The 19,767-nt window shown below is 38.7% G+C and overlaps 1 protein-coding gene across 2 annotated transcripts in view; it reads left to right on the top strand.

Moving 5' to 3' along the window:
* The window catches only part of LOC111158909 (proline rich 16), a 198,276-nt gene extending 196,098 nt beyond the window's left edge, over window positions 1–2,178 (top strand). For both annotated transcript variants that reach the window (XM_022521233.1, XM_022521234.1), the window contains exon 2: window positions 763–2,178. In XM_022521233.1, coding sequence (XP_022376941.1) covers window positions 763–1,518 — 756 coding nt within the window. In that variant the 3' untranslated portion in view covers window positions 1,519–2,178. The remainder of the gene's footprint in view (window positions 1–762) is intronic.
* The last annotated feature ends 17,589 nt before the right edge of the window (window positions 2,179–19,767 follow it).

Below are 19,767 nucleotides of genomic sequence, written 5' to 3'. Positions count from 1 at the left end.
TCTCTGTTCCCTATGACTTGACAAAGGTGCAGCAGTCCATATGCCCTTTCTATCCTCAGAGGCCTGGAGACTTTTTGCAGCTCAGCTGGATGGGTGTCCTTGTGATTCTCCGTTCTCTGATCATCTCAAGAAAAGTTAGAGTTGGGGCGTCTGGGTGGCTCAGTGGTTTAAAACCTCTGCCTTCCGCTCAGGTCATGATCCCAGGGTCGTGGGATTGAGCCCCACATCGGGCTCTCTGCTCAGCGGGGAGCCTGCTTCCCCCCTCTCTCTCTCTGCCTGCCTTTCTGCCTACTTGTGATCTCTGTCAAATAAATAAATAAAATCTTAAAAAAAAAAAAAGAAAAGTTAGGGTTTTGCCGAGTATTTGGCTTTTCTCATTTTTCACGTGAGATTAATGTTCTCCTGTAGCTTTCTACAGGCTGAGCCTAGGGAAAGCCACTACCTCTTGTTTTTAAAAAAATCATTTCTGTTTCTGTATCAGGGTCTTATCTTTGGTGGGTTCAGCAGAGCCAGAAAGAGAAGGTATATGTAAATTGCATATTATGTTCTAGGTACATGACATCATTAGGTTATCAAACAGTCCACACACTTCTTAAGGCCATTCTGTCAATATGGAATGGAAACACTTTCCAACCATGGAGTCAAGGATGTAGTGTGAGTCAAGGTTCCCTGAGCAGATTTCCAGCTCAACAGGGAGACATTGTTCCTGGTCTGTTTGGCTCTGGGTCATTGTTAACACAGTTACCTTGTCCTTTCCACCAGGTGGTTGACCAGATTGATACCCTGACCTCCGACCTCCAGTTGGAGGATGAGATGACCGACAGCTCCAAAACGGACACCCTAAACAGTAGCTCCAGTGGCACGACCGCCTCCAGCATCGAGAAGATCAAAGTGCAGGCCAACGCACCCCTCATCAAACCCCCAGGGCACCCGTCTGCGATCCTCACCGTCCTGAGAAAGCCAAACCCTCCTCCGCCTCCCCCGCGGTTGACCCCGGTCAAGTGTGAAGACCCGCCGAGAGGGGTGCCTGTGGCCAATACCCTGAAGACCAATGGCACCCTCCTGCGAAACGGAGGCTTCCCCAGGGCACCGAACAAAATTCCAAACGGAGACATCTGCTGCCTACCCCCCAGTACCTTGGACAAGGCTCCCGTGCAGCCTCTGACGCACAGACCTGACAAAGACAGATGTCCCCAGGCAGGGCCTCGGGAACGAGTTCGGTTTAATGAAAAAGTGCAGTACCATGGCTATTGTCCCGACTGTGATGCCCGGTATAACATAAAAAACAGGGAGGTCCATTTACACAGCGAACCTGTCCACCCACTGGGGAAGCTTCCTCACCCAGGCCCTCCCCTCCCTTCTCCGCCCCACCTCCCTCCTTTTCCGCTGGAAAATGGGGGGCTGGGAATAAGCCACAGTAACAGCTTCCCCCCTCTCAGACCTGCAACTGTGCCTCCTCCCACTGCACCAAAACCACAGAAGACGATCTTGAGGAAATCAACCACTACAACAGTGTGATGTATGCCATTTCCAAAACCTTTTCGTTTTTTTTTTGTTTGTTTTTGTTTTTGTTTTTTAATTTCTATACTATAAACATAAAATAATAAGTAATGAGCACTTTCTACTCAAGCAATAAAAAGCCCAAATGTATTAATCCTGCATTCAGCAAAGTGGCATAAAAACCACCTGGTAAGTATGCACTATGTCGTTTATATCCCGGGTACACAGTGTTTAAACAGTTGCAACATCAGAAACCACAGAACCATGAAAAAGCTGAGTTTTTTGTTTCTTGCACCCGACCTGGGAGAAACAGTGGCCTGTAGATTTCAAATGGTTTGATTTACCATCAGAGGTGGAATTAGATTCATTTTATTCATGCCTAACTCATCTATGCACTAATAACATGTCACCCTCCTAACTTTGGCCAGATGCTTTTTAGGAAGAAATTTTAATACCGAAGGACTATTTTATTATTTTTTCTAAAGATGTTTGTCACTAGTTTTACATTATGAAATGCCGAGAACAGTACCAAAAAGTTTATTTTCTATACTATCCAATAATGATTATATGTTTCCCCTATATATGTAATGAAAGATTTTTGTCTGTGGAAATATCATACGTCAATAAACGACAGTACCTAATGGCAAAAGCACGCATTTCTCAGAGCGGAAATGAAGCAGTGGTTCATTGAATCCTGTGTGAATATTCATCAAAATGGGTAGCTACTCTGAAAAAGTTTGGAGAAGATTACAGTGAGTATCCAGCAGCATTTTCTAAATCAAATATCATTATCAGGTCATAAGTAGTGTTTCCACATTTTCATGTTATGCCTTGTGGTACGCCAAGGCCATATATTGAAGGTCTCCATGACCCAATACATGGCCAAACCCTTTAGATCCTCCTCACACTCCGCGTCCCTCCCAGTCACACCATAAACCAGGACACTGAAGCAGTGGGATGATCTGCCTCCTTCAACAGCAAGTTCTCTGCCTCCCTAAGGGAATCCCCATTTATAAGAGAATCATAGCGGAAAATAAAGATGCTTCTGGAATAGGATGTTCTTAGTATCAGCCTTAACGCTGTTTCCCCTCACAATTGAAATTTGCCAGGGATCTTTGTTATTTTATAGAAGCAAGAGAAGACATCTTTTCCTCCTGACATCTTACAAAGGTCCTTCTCTTAAGGCTAACTTGCCAGCTTATGTCACTTGCCCACCTGTGGATCAAGTTCACTTCCCAACTACTGTGATTTGGACAGATTGCATATTTTGTTCTGGAACTAGAGATGAGTTCATCTGTCCTAGAATCGTGATGACGAGTGCATACTTGAACAAAAGTTGTCCATTAATTGGCAAGAGGAGAGGGAATTCTCTTTGGTGAAATTTGGTTTATTGAGCAGCTTAATAAAAAAGATATTATGATTTTGGGACTATTTGGCTTTTGATCTCAAAAGTTTAATTTTTGTTGCTATGAGGAGGCTGTCTTGTTTCTTTGTTGCCTTTTTTAAGCCATATGATGGTAATATGGAATACTGTTTTTCAACAACTTCTTACTAACAAATGGTAATGTACCTTAGGCAGAATAACAGAGGGAAAATGACTTTTTGAAGGAGCAATTAAATGAGTGAAAAAATAGAAGATGTCATGTTACAAATTTACTCAGCATGATTTCGTTCCTGTGTGTGTTGGCTGTGAAGATAACGCAAGCACTATAAATCCATTTTTTTTTTCAGAAAGTTACAGAATGTAAAACCAATAATAGAGAAAAGCCACAATCTCAAATATATTAATTATGCGATAACTATATTTAATAAATCTGACCCAAGTAAACACAGAATTGACTTTCCTAATACCAAGCTAATATATTCTTAATTTTTTCATGCATTCATTTAGACTTATTAATAAACCCAAACTTTCATCATTTTCTAGATTTTAGTAATTACTTTCTTTTAAATGTGCAGCCAGTGTCAGACCATATGGTATCACAAACAGTCTTGGAAGACACACAGCTTTCTCCCTTCAGCTCTTCTTCCTTTCACAGCAAGTTACCATGACCTAATAATTAGCTTTTCATTTGAAATGTTGACCCCTGTCAATGTCGGGGAGCCAGTCTGGATCTCAAGGTAAGAACTTCCTAGCGACCACAAATCACTCACAGAGCAAGTAACTCAATTACAATGAAGTGGGTTGAATAAGCTGACTAATTCAAGCCGACAGAAGAAGGACCTTGAACCAGGTGCTTAGTCACAACCTGCGAGGCTCAAATTCATCTCTCATTCTCAAAGTAGAGTCAAAGGTACCCCATGCACAACCATCTTTTTAAGCGTCATTGTTGACATTGTTAAAAGTGGCAATACCCATTCTCATTCAACACTTGTCCAAGCAGCTTTTGGCCTAAAAGGCCAAGTTAAATCCTAACCTAAAAGAGTTAAGAGGGGTTGAACTTCTCTTATTAGTTTATTAAATATTCAGATTCAATGTTAAGATTATATCAGTGTTGGGACTTTCTTTTGAGTTTATTTATTCCATTATTTCATTTTTTTCTTCTTCCATTGAGGTTTGAGATACATTGGGCCATTAAGGTTTGAGATACATTGAGCCAATAAGGTTTTTTTTTCGTTTTGTTTTCTTTTCCCCCCAGCAGATCACTTTGAAACATTCACTGGAACATATGTTTTTAAATAGATATAAACTTGTAAAACAGGGAATGCAACTAACAGAGGGCAACATAATAAACTTATAATTAAAGTGTTGCAAGTGGCCTTGCCACTTCTGTCATCAGCCAACATGGCTTTCAAAATTCTAATTATCTAATGCAAGCTCTGCACATTGGCCATTAAATTATTGTAAAACATGGTACATGGTTGCTCTTCCCAAAGATCCCAAAGCAAACCCTTTGGGGCAGTTCTTTTTCCCACTGTGCATTTGAAGACTTGAATGACCAAGCAGAGTGAGCACCACTGAGTTAGTCTCTATCCTCTTTGGAAGGTGATGTTCCAAAATGTCCAAGGGTAAGGCTGCCTATGGCAACATTCATTCGAGTGAAAGGTAGAACATGGACTTTTTTTTTTTTTTTTTAAGTAGCATCTCTTAATTAAATTGGAAAAGGAAAGGATTTCTCTTGCTAGTTTAAACAACGATGATCCCATTTAGGGGATGGGAGGTTATTGTATCTTGTCTTTTGAAAGGCAAAAAGAAAAGAAAAACTGACCAAAGTTTTCTTCCATCCCTGAGCAGTTACAGGAGTTATAGAAGAAGATAAAACTGATATTCTTTTTAGGTCATACTTAAGCTAAATTTAAAGTATCTGTTCAAAAATACTGGGTATGCAGAAAGAAAAATTCCTCACTCTTTCGATTTGTTATTTTTATATTCATACCTTCCCTCATTAGCTTAACATTATTCTAGGGAAAAATGAGTGGTATTAACTGAAGTGGTTTAACCTAAAAATTCTTGTGTTTGAATTATGCCTGCATCTAATTATTTAATGAATAAAGGAATAGGGCACTGTATTATAGGACTTTCTTTGGACAGACCAGTAGTTGCCTTTAGCATTACCAAGAGAAGTAGCTACGCACCGTCTTTGAAACTATGCAAGACCTTTTATCTACAGATTCTAATTATATAGTTCTTTTTGGATGCTCTGTGAAGAAAAGCCTGAGTAGCTTCACATGCATTTGCGCTAGGAATGATGTAATCAAGTCATGAGTCACTGTCTGGACTGAACTTTTTCCGTGGAATACATGCACTACTGCAACGTCAAGTCTTCTACTTGTCCCAGTTCCGTTCTTTCTCCTGACTCTGTTGGTAGCACCTTTTGCTCTAAAGGACACCCACATCTGTAGCAGGAGTTTGCAGTGTAATGTACTTTGGTATGTACTGACGATTTCTAAGTGAGGAAATGATTTATGAGAATAAAGTTGCATTAAAAACCCGCATCACGAAATTAGATAAAGTACACAGAATCTGACACTTCCTAGACGCTATCACTGAATCACATGACATTTTCCAGGTCAGTCCATAAGTGGGACGGTGCATTTAAATGTTTCGGCTAAACACGTGGGAGTTTTAGAATCCTTCAAGTTGCTCGATTCTGAAATAAGGGCAGATGTGATACCCATTAGGGTACACAGCAGTGTGGAACATAAAACCGCTGTTAGCCATGTCGTCTTGGAGCAACAATGATGCAGGGTGTCATTTTTGTGAAGTCCTTGGATCTATCATTCCAGTCTTTTGGGGAAAACTAAAGTGGAACATAAGCCCTGCAAATAACTCTCCCTGTAAAAAGTAGTTAAATCAACGCGTGGTAGAGACTCGTGCACAGGCCATGGGAAAACAAGGAGGAAATATTGCTTTTCACATTGACTTCTAGATTGATCAAGGATAGGTAAGCTAATATTACTATTTTTCTGAAACTCTGCATATGTTAGAGTTCCTCCAAGTTCCCCTATGAATGTATAAAATAGAGGATATTACCCTGATCTACAAGTGAAGGAATCCAGGACCTCAGTTTTAGTATTTTGCCAAAATCAAAATCAACCCCTGGGTAAGTGACTGGGCTGGCATTTGTGGGGTTTTCTGTTTTATGTTTTTTTTTTTTTTAAACAGCTTGACTCCCCATAATTTTCCCCCATAAAGTTGCTACTTAATTATGTTCTTCATAGCTCTGAACTTTGCAAATCTTTCTTTTATTCTGAGAGGTTATTTTGACGTCTGAAAGGGGTTACCTAATGTTATTTTGACATTCTTAATATGTTTGATCTTTGCAGAATATAAAAGGGATTTCAGGCAATTTAGGAACCATCTAAAGTGAATGAGCTGCTGAATAATGCATCTCATTTTCTTGTGGATTATACCAGCAACTTTACCCTTCAGGGGGTTTTTTTCCCCTTTAAGTTCAAAGGCTGTCTATTATTTTAGTTTCTTTGCCTAAAAGGTTTTGATTTCATAGTATTAATGCCTTTTGACCCTGAATGTGTCACTTTCATTACTGGTATTTTGTGAATTTCATCTATTTAATATTGAGCCCTAAGCTAAAAATAGCAATTGATCCATTCTGGAGAACCACTAAAGGACCAATGCATTAGAGCTCTCTTTAGTAAAAGACTTTCCATCCTCTTGTTACTATACTATAAATATGATTTTCCACTGTTTGATAATGTAGTTGTCAATTCTTCTGACCCCCACAGGGAATTTTGGACCAGCTAAATAAAACAATCATGGGCCCCGCAGTGGTTTAGGGTTGATATTAACAAGATACATACTATCTAACCCTTGTCAAGGACTGACTTTGTGCCATTCTTCTATGTGTTTTGTATGTATTATTTTTCCCTCATACTGCCCTTTTCCCCCATAGCAACCCAATGTCACAGACACTGTTATAAACTACATTTTGCAAATGAAACTGTGGCACCAGAAGGGGGCTGCCCAACATGGTAGAGCCAAGAAGTGGCCAAGACAAAATTGTAAAGCAGGCACTTAGCCCCCATGGCCCAGTTCTCCACCACCTTTCAGAACCGCCTAGAGCATAAGCCCTGCATGGTGCATGGGTCACCTGTGCAGTTGAAGGTCACCATGTCACTGGAACTAGTCTGAAGCTGTCAAAAGGTAGACCATGAGAAAAACACAAGTGTATTTCTGTATAAGTCCAGATAGTGTAGGCCATGGCGTGAGAGCAAACAAATCTAGTATTTTAGAGGGACCTGAATTATTTCTTGTTCACTCTAAGTTCATCCTGAGTCCGGGAGACTCTCCAGGTAGTCATTTGGCAATATGGGTTGTGCTGGTTGTATAGAACCACCATCTGGTCAACAGAGGATGGGGTTACCAGAGTCTTACCTGTGCGTTCACCTTAGCCGCTGTACACATCATTGATCAAGTCCCCATGTGCCCTAGAAAGGGAAGGAGAGCTGCCTATCCATGGGTACAAGTCATGCTTACCACCATTTCTTAGAGGTAATTTTTTTGGTGTGTGTCTAATTTGAATAGATTACAGATTATTATAGACACACCTTTTCCTTTCAAATCACTTGATGTTCATTTAGTCTCATCATAAATTAGGGTGACATCTGATTTTAAACAAAGATGGAGAGAAAAGAAGTGAATTTAACAACAGCTCCGCTAAAGCCTTAGTGGAGGGAATTGACAACATTTTCTGAGATGAGAGGTGAGTCCTATTGCCATCTTCAGCTACCGTATCTGCGCTCTATCTGAGGCTGCTCATCTAATTACAGTTTGTAGTTGAGCCTTTTAGATCACGCACTGACTTTTCAGTAGTCAAATTTCTAAAGATCTTTTTCTAGTAAATTAGGTTGCTATATGAATAATTATCCCTAGAAGAATAGATAAACCTAATTTGAAGACACTTAGTCATCCAGGACAGGTTAAAGAAATATGAAAACTCTACTACAGAAATTTAGGTCACTGATGGTATAAATTACGACAATATTTATACTATTCACTTATGCCAAATTTATACTATTCGTTTAGGATAAAAATGTAAACTTAAAAGCAAAAGGTCTGGATTTGAGTCTCAATTTTCCCAACTCCCAAGAGGTCTGGGTCAAATTGCAAAGCTAGGTCTCAGGCTTGCTTTCAAATGGAGATAATGGTGTCCCTCTTTTCTATCCCATAGGGCTCTTGAATCCTTATCCTCTTCCCTTTGTTTTTTTTTTGTTTTTTTTGTTTTTGTTTTTTAATTTTTTATTTCTTTTCAGCATAACAGTATTCATTGTTTTTGCACCACACCCAGTGCTCCATGCAATCCGTGCCCTCTCTAATACCCATCACCTGGTTCCCCCAACCTCCCACCCCCCGCCCTTTCAAAACCCTCAGATTGTTTTTCAGAGTCCATAGTCTCTCATTGTTCACCTCTCCTTCCAATTTCCCTCAACTCCCTTCTCCTCTCCATCTCCCCTTGTCCTCCATGTGTTTGTTATGCTCCACAAATAAGTGAAACCATATAATTGACTCTCTCTGCTTGACTTATTTCACTCAGCATAATCTCTTCCAGTCCCGTCAATGTTGCTACAAATGTTGGGTATTCATCCTTTCTGATGGAGGCATAATACTCCATAGTGTATATGGACCACATCTTCCTTATCCTTTCATCCGTTGAAGGGCATCTTGGTTCTTTCCACAGTTTGGCGACCGTGGCCATTGCTGCTATAAACATTGGGGTACAGATGGCCCTTCTTTTCACTCCATCTGTATCTTTGGGGTAAATACCCAGTAGTGCAGTTGCAGGGTCATAGAGAAACTCTATTTTTAATTTCTTAAGGAATCTCCACAGTTTTCCAAAGTGGCTGCACCAACTTGCATTCCCACCAACAATGTAAGAGGATTCCCCTTTCTCCACATCCTTTCCAACACACGTTGTTTCCTGTCTTGCTAATTTTGGCCATTCTAACTGGTGTAAGTTGGTATTTCAATGTGGTTTTAATTTGAATCTCCCTGATGGCTAGTGATGATGAACATTTTTTCATGTGTCTGATAGCCATTTGTATGTCTTCATTGGAGAAGTGTTTGTTCATATCTTCTGCCCATTTTTTGATATGATTGTTTTGTGTGTGTTGAGTTTGAGTAGTTCTTTACAGATCCTGGATATCTACCTTTTGTCTGTACTGTCATTTGCAAGTATCTTCTCCCATTCTGTGGGTTGCCTCTTTGTTTTGTTGACTGTTTCCTTTGCTGTGCAGAAGCTTTTGATCTTGATGAAGTCCCAAAAGTTCATTTTCGCTTTTGTTTCCTTTGCCTTTGGAGACATATCTTGAAAGAAGTTGCTGTGGCTGATATCGAAGAGGTTACTGCCTATATTCTCCTCTAGGATTCTGATGGATTCCAGTCTCACGTTGAGGTCTTTTATCCATTTTGAGTTGATCTTTGTGTACAGTGTAAGAGAATGGTCAAGTTTCATTCTTCTACATTTAGCTGTCCAATTTTCCCAGCACCATTTATTGAAGAGACTGTCTTTTTTCCACTGTATATTTTTTCCTGTTTTGTTGAAGATTATTTGCCCATAGAGTTGAGGGTCCGTATCTGGGCTCTCTATTCTGTTCCACTGGTCTATGTGTCTGTTTTTATGCCAGTACCATGCTGTCTTGGTGATCACAGCTTTGTAGTAAAGCTTGAAATCAGGTAACGTGATGCCCCCAGTTTTATTTTTGTTTTTCAACATTTCCTTAGCGATTCGGGGTCTCTTCTGATTCCATACAAATTTTTCGATTATTTGCTCCAGCTCTTTGAAAAATACCAGTGAAATTTTGATCAGAATGGCATTAAAAGTATAGATTACTCTAGGCAGTATAGACATTTTAACAATGTTTACTCTTCTGATCCAAGAGCATGGAATGGTCTTCCATCTTTTTGTGTCTTCTTCAATTTCTTTCATGAGTGTTCTGTAGTTCCTCGAGTACAGATCCTTTACCTCTTCGGTTAGGTTTATTCCCAGGTATCTTATGGTTCTTGGTGCTATAGTAAATGGAATCGATTCTCTAATTTCCCTTTCTGTATTTTCATTGTTGGTGTATAAGAAATCCACTGATTTCTGTACACTGACTTTGTATCCTGCCACGTTGCTGAATTGCTGTATGAGTTCTAGTAGTTTGGGGGTGGAGTCTTTTGGGTTTTCCATATAAAGTATCATGTCATCTGCGAAGAGAGAGAGTTTGACTTCTTCATTGCCAATTTGGATACCTTTTATTTCTCTTTGTTGTCTGATTGCTGTTGCTAGGACTTCTAATACTATGTTGAACAAGAGTGGTGAGAATGGGCATCCTTGTCGTGTTCCTGATCTCAACAGGAAGGCTGCAAGCTTTTTCCCATTGAGGATGATATTTTGGGGTCACCTAATCCTGTTTTTACTTCTCAGGGGCAAAGATGATAATATCAACAAGAGGATGCTGCCATTTTCAAATGAACTTGTAAGGCATCAGGACCACACTCTTAAGCTCTTTGGTAGGCAGCAAGGCTGAAATGTAAAACAGACAAAGCCCCACAGACAGGTGGCTTCAGGATGTGACAAGCTACTAAATAGGCAGAGTTACTCTTTTTGATTTACTAAATTTTATGAATTAGCAAGTCAGAAAATGAACATGATGGAAATCCTAGGTGACTACAACAGAAAGCACAGTTTATTAAATTGTTTTGACAAGTATAGCTTTGTTTTAATTTTTTATGATAATATTTAATAGCACATGAGTAAATTCATTTAGAATATAATTTGTCAAACTAATTAAAGTCTAATACCATTAGGCCTTTATAAATCTTTGAAAAATGTTTGACTAGGATATTAAATCATCAGGCTTTTGTTTAAAAAGAGAATGTATGTTTGTGGTTAAATATATCATTTATCAATATTATTAAAATCTGACAAAGCATTAACTTTTGTTTTGCTTTAAATGAAGTCTGATTTATTAGAGTGTGTGTTTCAATGAGTTGTACCTTTCAGAAGGACTAAGAACCAAAGTTTTTGATCATAGCAATTAATGGATTAAGTATAAATAAAAAATATTGCTAATAAAAGTCCACAATTATCATCTGGAACTTCTACCAATTCAAACTCTTCAGGACAAAAACAAGATATTTGGATGTACTTTACCTCCTTTTTAAAACTGCATAGTTGTAGGGAGACAAATAATGATGACTGTATTCCGATTGATATTTGAAATACACTGCTAACATTCTGGTTTTTTAAATTTTTTTCTATTTATTTATTTATTTGACAGAGCCAAACTTGGTTTGCCTTTTTCTTCTCAAGTTGTTTTTTTTAATTTTTATTTTTTAAATTTAGATTCAATTAATTAACATATAATGTATTATTAGTTTCAGAGATAGAGGTCAGTGATTTATGTCTTACACTCAGTGCTCTGCATAAAAGTGAGAACACAGGATAATTGTCTTTCTCTGATTAACTTATTTCATTCAACCTAATACCCTCTAGTTCCATCCAGGTCATTGCAGAATGGCAAGATTTCATTTTTGATGGCTGCATAGTAGTTGTGTGTGTGTGTGTGTGTATGTGTATGTGTGTATACATACCACATCTTCTTTATCCATTCATCAGTTGATGGACATCTGGGCTCTTTCTATAGTTTGGCTATTGTGGACATTGGTGCTATAAACTTTTGGGTGCAAGTGCCCCTTTGGATCACTACATTTGTATCTTTGGGATAAATACCCAGTAGTGCAATTGCTGGGTCATAGGGTAGCTCTATTTTCAACTTTTTGAGGAAGGTCCATACTATTCTTCAGAGTGGCTGCACCAGCTTGCATTCCCACCAACAGTGTAGGAGGGTTCCCCTTTCTCGGCATCCTTGCCAGCATCTGTCATTTCCTGAGTGGTTAATTTTAGCCATTCTGACCGGTGTGAGGTGGTATCTCATTGTGGTTTTGATTTGTATTTTCCTGATGCCATGTGATGTGGAGCACTTTTCCAGGTATCTGTTGGCTATTTGGATATCTTTGCAGAAAGTCTGTTCATGTCTTCTGCCCATTTCTTGATTGGATTATTTTTTCTTTGGGTGGTGAGTTTGATAAGTTCTTTATAGATTTGACATTCTTTTTTTAAATAGATTTCTAAGTAGACTTAGTTATCATTACTGAGAATACTAAAAATAGCTCCTCTATATCACTTCCCAATAAATCTGAGCATCAGGTCTCCAATTTTCAGTTGTATTTAACTTCTGCCTCTCCATTGTTCCTTTTATCTAAGTAATTCAGATTTTTTGCCAACTGTCTTTTTTTTTCTTTTTTCTTTAGTAATTTATTCCCAGTGACACTCTATTCAGAGAGGCTGTTAGCACCTCAGTTTCGATGTTTCATTTGTTACCTTCCTGGTCACTTGACATTTCACCTGAATGTCCACTTGATTTGGCAGATATCCAACAGAGAGATTTTTCTTTCATCATTTCATCTCAGCCCAGAAATTGCGAAAGCTCGGGACAACCTGCCATTTAAAATTGTTAAGTGGGCTGGCAGTTCTAGCAAAAACCTTTCTAAGGCTACTTTTACAACCTCCCAGTCCAGGGAGCCCAACACTGGTAAGACTGCTCCAACTAAGAGGTCTCCAGGACTGGAACCCTGACATGAATTACTCATTTCCTATTGCTACACCTTCTCATCGCCGTGTACCCTGAGCCTGAAATAATTGCTCCTTGCTATTGTAGTTTTATAAATCTTGATCCATAGATTCCCACCATTTAGCTGAATCCTTTCCTCATCAATCAGCCAATCAATTCATCAAATAAAAAAAATTAAAAATTTTAACACCACCGCAATGGTAAAATGGGCACAACATAGGTAAAAATCCAAAAAGGAAAGCATAAAGATGTATATGGAAAAAATAGGAATTAAAATAGTAATTAACTAGTAAATAAATATCAAGTGTATGTCTTCTCTTAAATTAACAGAATTATGTAAAGGTAGTTATGATATCTGCTTTCACTGAAAAAAAAATAACGTACAGTATTAAAATAGAAGAAACTTATAGACCCATCACTGATTAGGTTAGGATATTGACCTCCCAGTAGGACAAATAAACTCATGTACAGAAATGTAAGTTTTCTCTTTTTAACTTACAGAAATGTAAGTTATATCTTTTGATACAAAATGTATTCCTTTTTTAAAAGATTTTATTTATTTATTTATTTATTTATTTATTTATTTGAGAGAGAGAGAAAGAGAGAGCAAGTGTGAGAGCACAGGAGTGAGCTGGAGCAGGGTAGGGGTGGAGGGAGAGGAAGAAGGACAAGTAGACTTCGTGCTGAGCACAGAGCTGGAAGCTGGCTTGATCCCACAAGAGTGAGATCATGACCTGAGTCAAAATCAAGAGTCAGATGCTTAACCGACTGAGCCACCCAGGCACCCCTAAAATTTATTCCCGTTAACTTAAAACAAGCAGTTTCCAGGAGAAGACAGATTGGTGCATATTGGTGTGTGAGAATCAGAATCTTGGCAGAGAAGAACAACCAAGAAAATGTGAGCTAATACATGAAGTACTGTCACATATGCAGAAAGTGCTAGGCAGAAGGAAGGAAGGGAAATGAAAAGGAAATTGAAATGAAGAGCAATCAAAATCTTGAACTTAAATGAAGGCATGCATACAAGGGAGAAAATGAAGGTTATGCCCTGAAGTGAATACGTGAAGGTTTAGTTGTCCTTTTTAGCATTTCAACAAAGATTACATAACACACCACTCTTCTATTTCATGTAAATACTGGACAAAACCAGGGCACGTGGGCAGCTCAGCTGGTTAAGCACCAGACCCTTGGGTTTTGACTCAGGTCATGAACTCAGGATCCTGAAACAAAGCTCCATTACTGGCTAGAGGCTCAGCAGGGAGTCTGCTTGAGATCCCCCCTGCCCGTTTTTATTTTTTTAATTTGAAGGTACACTCCACTTTGACTAACAGCATCAGGAAAAGCCACTTCTCCCTCCCAAGATGTAGATAGCTGAGAAGACGGATTTTGGAGAGGCAATGCTGCCTATAAATGTTCCCATGAGAATGAGGCTTTCAGTTGGGTTTATATTTAGTCTTCCAACTACACGCATTTAAGATCCACCTCGCCTCAAGCTCGCTCCAAGTCGCTAGGATGATGCAATGGGGACAGGAATGAATGCTCCCTGCTGGCAAGGACCACAGTGCCAGATTCAAAGACAAAAGAGGCAAATCACCATTTGCAACTGGAATTGTGTCCAGGATATTGTCCTTAAACCACCCTAAATCTGTCTCTACTTACTGGATTCAAGATACAAAGTTAACATGACTTTTATTTCCATTGAGAAAATTCAGAAATTTTGTTGTTTCATAGTTTTGCCCAGTATTCTCATCTTCTTTCTTTTTGAAGGTTTATTTAATTATTTGAAAGAGAGAGAGAGAGAGAGAGAATGCACATGAGCGGGGGAGGGGCAGGGAGAATCTCAATCAGACTCCCTGCTGAGCCTCTAGCCGGAAATGGAGCTTTGTTTCAGGACCCTGACATCACGACCTGAGTCAAAACCCAATGTACTGGTGCTAAACCAGCTGAGCTGCCAAGGCTCCCTGGTTTAGTACAGTATTTACATCAAATGTGTTTCCCAAGACTAGCTAACCTAAACCTGAGGTTTTATTTCTGGGAGAGTTACTTATGATGTGAACCAGGAGTAGGCAACATAATCTTTCCCCAGCGCTTGATTAAATTCCTTTGCTAAAGAAACAGCCATCTCAATATGTATCTGTGGACTGAATTCACAGATCAAACACTAAGGTGTGAAGGGTTGTATTGATTATGTCCTAGTCTCATAGCTTCTTCTATTGCATTGTCCCTTACAGTGTTTGGGCAGATTGAAGAGATACCTGAAAAGGCTATTTTTATATTCTTGGTTCAGTTGTGTGAAGTTCCTCATTGATAGTTTTAAAGTGTGACATTTACTTAGCTTACAGTTATAAAGGTTAGTCATAATAAATTTCCTAACCCATGAAATGAGGGGAGATACTCTGCAGTTCTTGTAACCTATGGGCAGATATAAAAAGCTGCTGATTACTTTATACACACTCATCTTTTAGAGAACAGGGCAATGGGGTTGGATTTGGCAGTATATGTTACCTAAAGGTATCTTAGAAACTTTTCTTTCTTTTTTTTTTCAGTATTGTGTATTCCCTCAGAGGTTTTTTTTTTTTTTTTTTTAATTAACTATTATGGTTACCCTGTTATTTTAACAATTAGTTTTTATATGGCTCTTTGCTGTACTAGGATGTGACTCTCTCTAGTACTTGGACCATAATCTAATTGTCTGTCTTTCTTTCTTTCTATGCCTTCCTTCCTTCCTTCCTTTCCCTCCCTTCATTCCTTTCTCTTTCTTTCTTTCCTTCCTTCCTTCTTTTCTTCCTTTCTTCCTTTCTTCCTACCTCCCGGCCCTTCCTTCCTTTTCTTTATTTTCCTTTTCCCTTCATTTATTTCTCCCTTTTATTAAAAAATAACTTTTATAATTTATTATTATTATTTTACCTTTTGACCCCTTCACTCATTTCTCCTCAGCCCCAGTCTGTAGAAACCACAAATCTGTTCTCTGTATCCATGAATTTAGGTGTTTTTGTTTGTTTGTTAAGATTCCACATAAATATTACCTGAAGTTGTCCTGGAGCTTTTCTACAACTTAGATACTGACAATATATCAAAGTTTAAGCAAATAGAAAATGTTTTTCCCATCAAAAATTTTTTTTAAGATTTTATTTATTTATTTGACAGACAGAGATCACAAGTAGGCAGAGGCAGGCAGAGAGAGAGGAAGGGAAGCAGGCTCCCTGCTGAGCAGAGAGCCCGATTCGGGGCTCGATCCCAGGACCCTGGGATCATGACCTGAGCCAAAGGCAGAGGCTTTAACCCACTGAGCCACCCAGGCTCCCCTCCCATCAAAATTTAAGCATAGAAGTAATATAGGAACATAGGCTCTAATAGACCTTTCTGAACTTCCTCAGAGAAAAGTTTCTTAACAAAGAGAAGCAAAACCTAAGGGAGATGGTGGAAAAGGATAAGAGACTCATAGATTCCGGGGTAGATAGCACTGTGAGAAGTGTTCGCCTGATCTTGGATCTTGGAAATGGATAGTCACGGGGGCAAGATTTCTATGAATACAGGAAATGGGCTTCATTGGCTTGAGGTTTTTTGTTTTTTTGTTTTTGTTTTTTTTCCTCTCCTGTTTTAGCCTAGGGACATGTTGCAAATCTGAAAGAGTGCAAGGTTCCTGTAAAAGAGTGATATTAATTGCACCAAGGAGAACCTGGTTTTCTTTTCCAGATGGAGCGATGATGAAATCTGAGAATATATGTTCTAAAAATTCTTAGCATTTTATGGTATGGAAAGTAGAGCACCACTGTGCCGAGGAATATTTTAGAACTCAGGATATTCCCTCGCTTGGCTAGATGTGCGAGTGTGGCTGTCTGTGCTGACGAGACATCACAGTCCCCTGGGAAGGTTCAGATGCTGAGGCCCATCCTGGACCAATGAAATCAGAATCTCCCCATCGGAGACCCAAACATCAGATATTAAAATTACTCAGGTAACTCTAGGATTTCTGTATGGTTAAAAACCACTGAATCATAGTAAACAAAAAAATGGTACCAAAATTGCTACATCTGGTATTCCTTATTTCATCCTAATGGCAATAGTATGAAATCAGTACTTACAGATTCTCTTTACCATATGAGCAAAAGACAGGAATATATTTAGAATTCTACACTTTATTATTTTTTTATTTAATTTTATTTTTTTTCAGTGTTCCAAAATTCATTGTTTATGCACCACACCCAGTGCTCCATTTTAGAGAGCTTAAGTGGAGCATTAAAATCTTGTTTCAGTTAATGTGGCATTAAAAAAAAGGTAATTAATTCCTGAGCTAGAGATTCCTTAAAGGTAAATTTAAAGTGGGGAATATGTGTGTTTTGTGTATTAGCTTACCTCTCCAAGTTTCTGTGATTCCCTGGGTCAACGTCTATTTCAAGAAGTGAGAAGTTAAATTTTATATTAAATTGTGACAAAAACCAAAAGTTGATTTGTGTGCATTTTAAGAGTATTGCTTAAGTGTTGGTAACATTCTTAGGCCAGTAATGCTCAACTATTTACAAATATAGAATATTACTCTAATTTTAGGACAATAATTCATTATTGGCCAGCTGTTATTCAGATTGCTGATGGTATCTTTAAGCTAAAGTATCAAATATTCTGACATTGTCAGAAATCTTATACTCTTATGACCTCCCTCATTTCTACTTCTCTAAAATTCATGTCAATTGTAATAAATTATTTTAATACTTTCCACATATACATTAAACAAATGTCAAGTGTCTATTTCATTTTTATGTGAAGGAAGTAGGAGTCAATCTTCAATGTTTAGAAAATATTCTTTATAACTTCTTTGTAAATTATATATTCTATTAATTATGTTCATCTTTTATCATCTGCTTCTATTTTCCAGACTAGCTTGAACAAACTAGAAATTTTTCTTTATTCCTTTTTTGTGCTCTTTGGCTAAGGAAGTAATTAATTTTTTTTTTATGTTCAGGACATAAGTAGGAACATATCATTAGAAGTACTCAAATTGTATATTAAATATTACAGATATCGAAGTGCCTGGGTGGTTCCGTCAGTGAAGCATCTGGCTCTTGATTTCAGCTCAGGTCATGATCTCAGGGTCGTGGGATCTAGCCCTGTGTTGGGCTCTGTGCTCAATAGGGAGTCTGCTTGAGATTCTCTACCTCTCCTTCTGCCCCTCCCCTTCCACTCATTTGCTCTCTATTTCTCTCAAGTAAATAAATCTTTTAAAAAATGATAAATAAGATATCCATAACTATAAATAATTCAGTGTTCTTTTCTGCTCCTCTGATAATGAATTACTCCTAGAAATAAATATTGCCATTAATAAATTTGAACTGAAGCCTGTGATAGGTTGATATGGATAGAAAACAGTTGTAAAACATCTCAATCTAAAAATACTAAATTATTATTCCAACAGAGAGAAGTATTCCAACAGAGAAGATCTTGGTATGTCCTTGATTGCTTATTACATAACAGAAGAAGCATCTTCGAGAAAGCACTTTCATTTAAAAATATACACTGTTTATTTTAGTATTCCCCTTTAACAGTGATGTAGCAAAGTTCAGAGGAATGTGATTAATTAAAGTGAGTATAAAAAAATTGCTCTCAGCAGTCTTAGGAGTGATTCCAGTGAAGAATCAAAAGAGAGGAGACTGTTTTCATATTTTTGAAAATCGAACCAAAAGCGACTCGTATTTTATTCTTTTCTAACTCAGCAACTTGGAAGGAAGGGCTCTTCGGTTTAACTTGGGAGCACATTAAGAGTAAAGCGTACTTTGAAGTTACATTTGATACCGCTGAGCATGTTGTCAGCAAGCCTTCTGAGGTGAAGACACTTCAGGGTTCTCGCTTCATGATTTTATCAGTTCCTGAAGACAAAACTTGAGGTTTGGCTTTGGAAACTGATGTGCCCTTTCTACGTGTGGTGCTGATGGCTCTGTGTTGAGGCTGGAGACCTTTCCAATCCTCTGACCAGTATGTACCTGTCAAGGCCCCATCTTTGTTATTGGTGCTAATGTGTGGGCCATTTGAGCCACTGGGCAAACGCTGGAAATAAAAGTTGCTGTTAGATGCCTTGAGTCTAACTTCTGTTAAAACACACACACACACACACACATACACACATACGGGATTTTTTTTTTTTTAAGTTTTTTATACTATCGTAACAGTATACTAATCTCTGAAAGGAGGCATTTGGGATTTTCAGGGACCTCTCCTCAGGTTTGTGTGATTTGAAAGGGAAAGGGAAAAGGTAACATCTACTAAGCAACCACATTGGTTATCTTACATATGCTGTATTATTTCATCTTTATAACGAGTCTTGTCAAAGAAATATTGCACCACATAGGTTCAACAGGCAGGAGTGACTTCGTTCAAGACAAGTGCAGTTGGGGTCAAGATTCTAGCAATAAGGGAAAAGACTGAACTCGCCCCAACTGAAAAGGCAGAAGAGTGTTCAGTGCTGTGGTGAGCTGGCAGGGGACCGTCACCTGGGGATGATGATGGTCGATATGATCAGACTGTCTGTTTTGGCTGTTTGGTGCTTATTGAAATTAGGCTCTCCACCCCCTGCCTCCAGAGATGCAAAGATAAGGGCACAGGTGGTATCATTCTTGGTTATGATTCCAGAGGATGGCTCCAAGATTTGAGAAAGACATGCCTGAGTGGTAAGACTGGAGCCCGGGACACCTGTGTGGCTCAGTGCGTTAAAGCCTCTGCCTTCTGCTCAGGTCATGATCCCAAGGTCCTGGGATCGAGCCCCAGGTTGGGCTCTCCACTCAGTAGGGAGCCCGCTTCCTCCTCTCTCTCTGCCTGCTTCTCCACCTACTTGGGATCTCTCTTTGTCAAATAAATAAATAAAATCTTAAAAAAAAAAAAAAAAAAAAAAAAAAAAAAGACTGGCAGGAGCCCGAGAGAAGATTCCTATCACAAAGGGCAGAGAATAAGCTTATAACTGAAAGCTGTCTAAAGTGAAAGCTCTCCAAAGAGGGAGGTGGGAGTCCGGTAGTCAGGAAGAAACCTGTCAAAAGTTTCCTCAGGCTGAGGGGAAGTTACAGCCATCTTGATCGCCTTTAAGGTAAATGTTTATTTCTCTTGTTATTACAACAAGAGAGCAGAGCTTGTTTATTTGCCGTGGGTCTCCCAGGTGTTAAGCATTAAGACCTGTGACTCGACCCTAATTCTCATCTCCTCCAAAAC

The sequence above is a fragment of the Enhydra lutris genome, unplaced genomic scaffold, assembly GCF_002288905.1.
Source record: "Enhydra lutris kenyoni isolate GAN:26980312 unplaced genomic scaffold, ASM228890v2 scaffoldscaffold64, whole genome shotgun sequence".
In the NCBI taxonomy this organism is placed as follows: Eukaryota; Metazoa; Chordata; class Mammalia; order Carnivora; family Mustelidae; genus Enhydra; species Enhydra lutris.
This window is presented reverse-complemented; position numbering and strand designations above follow the sequence as displayed.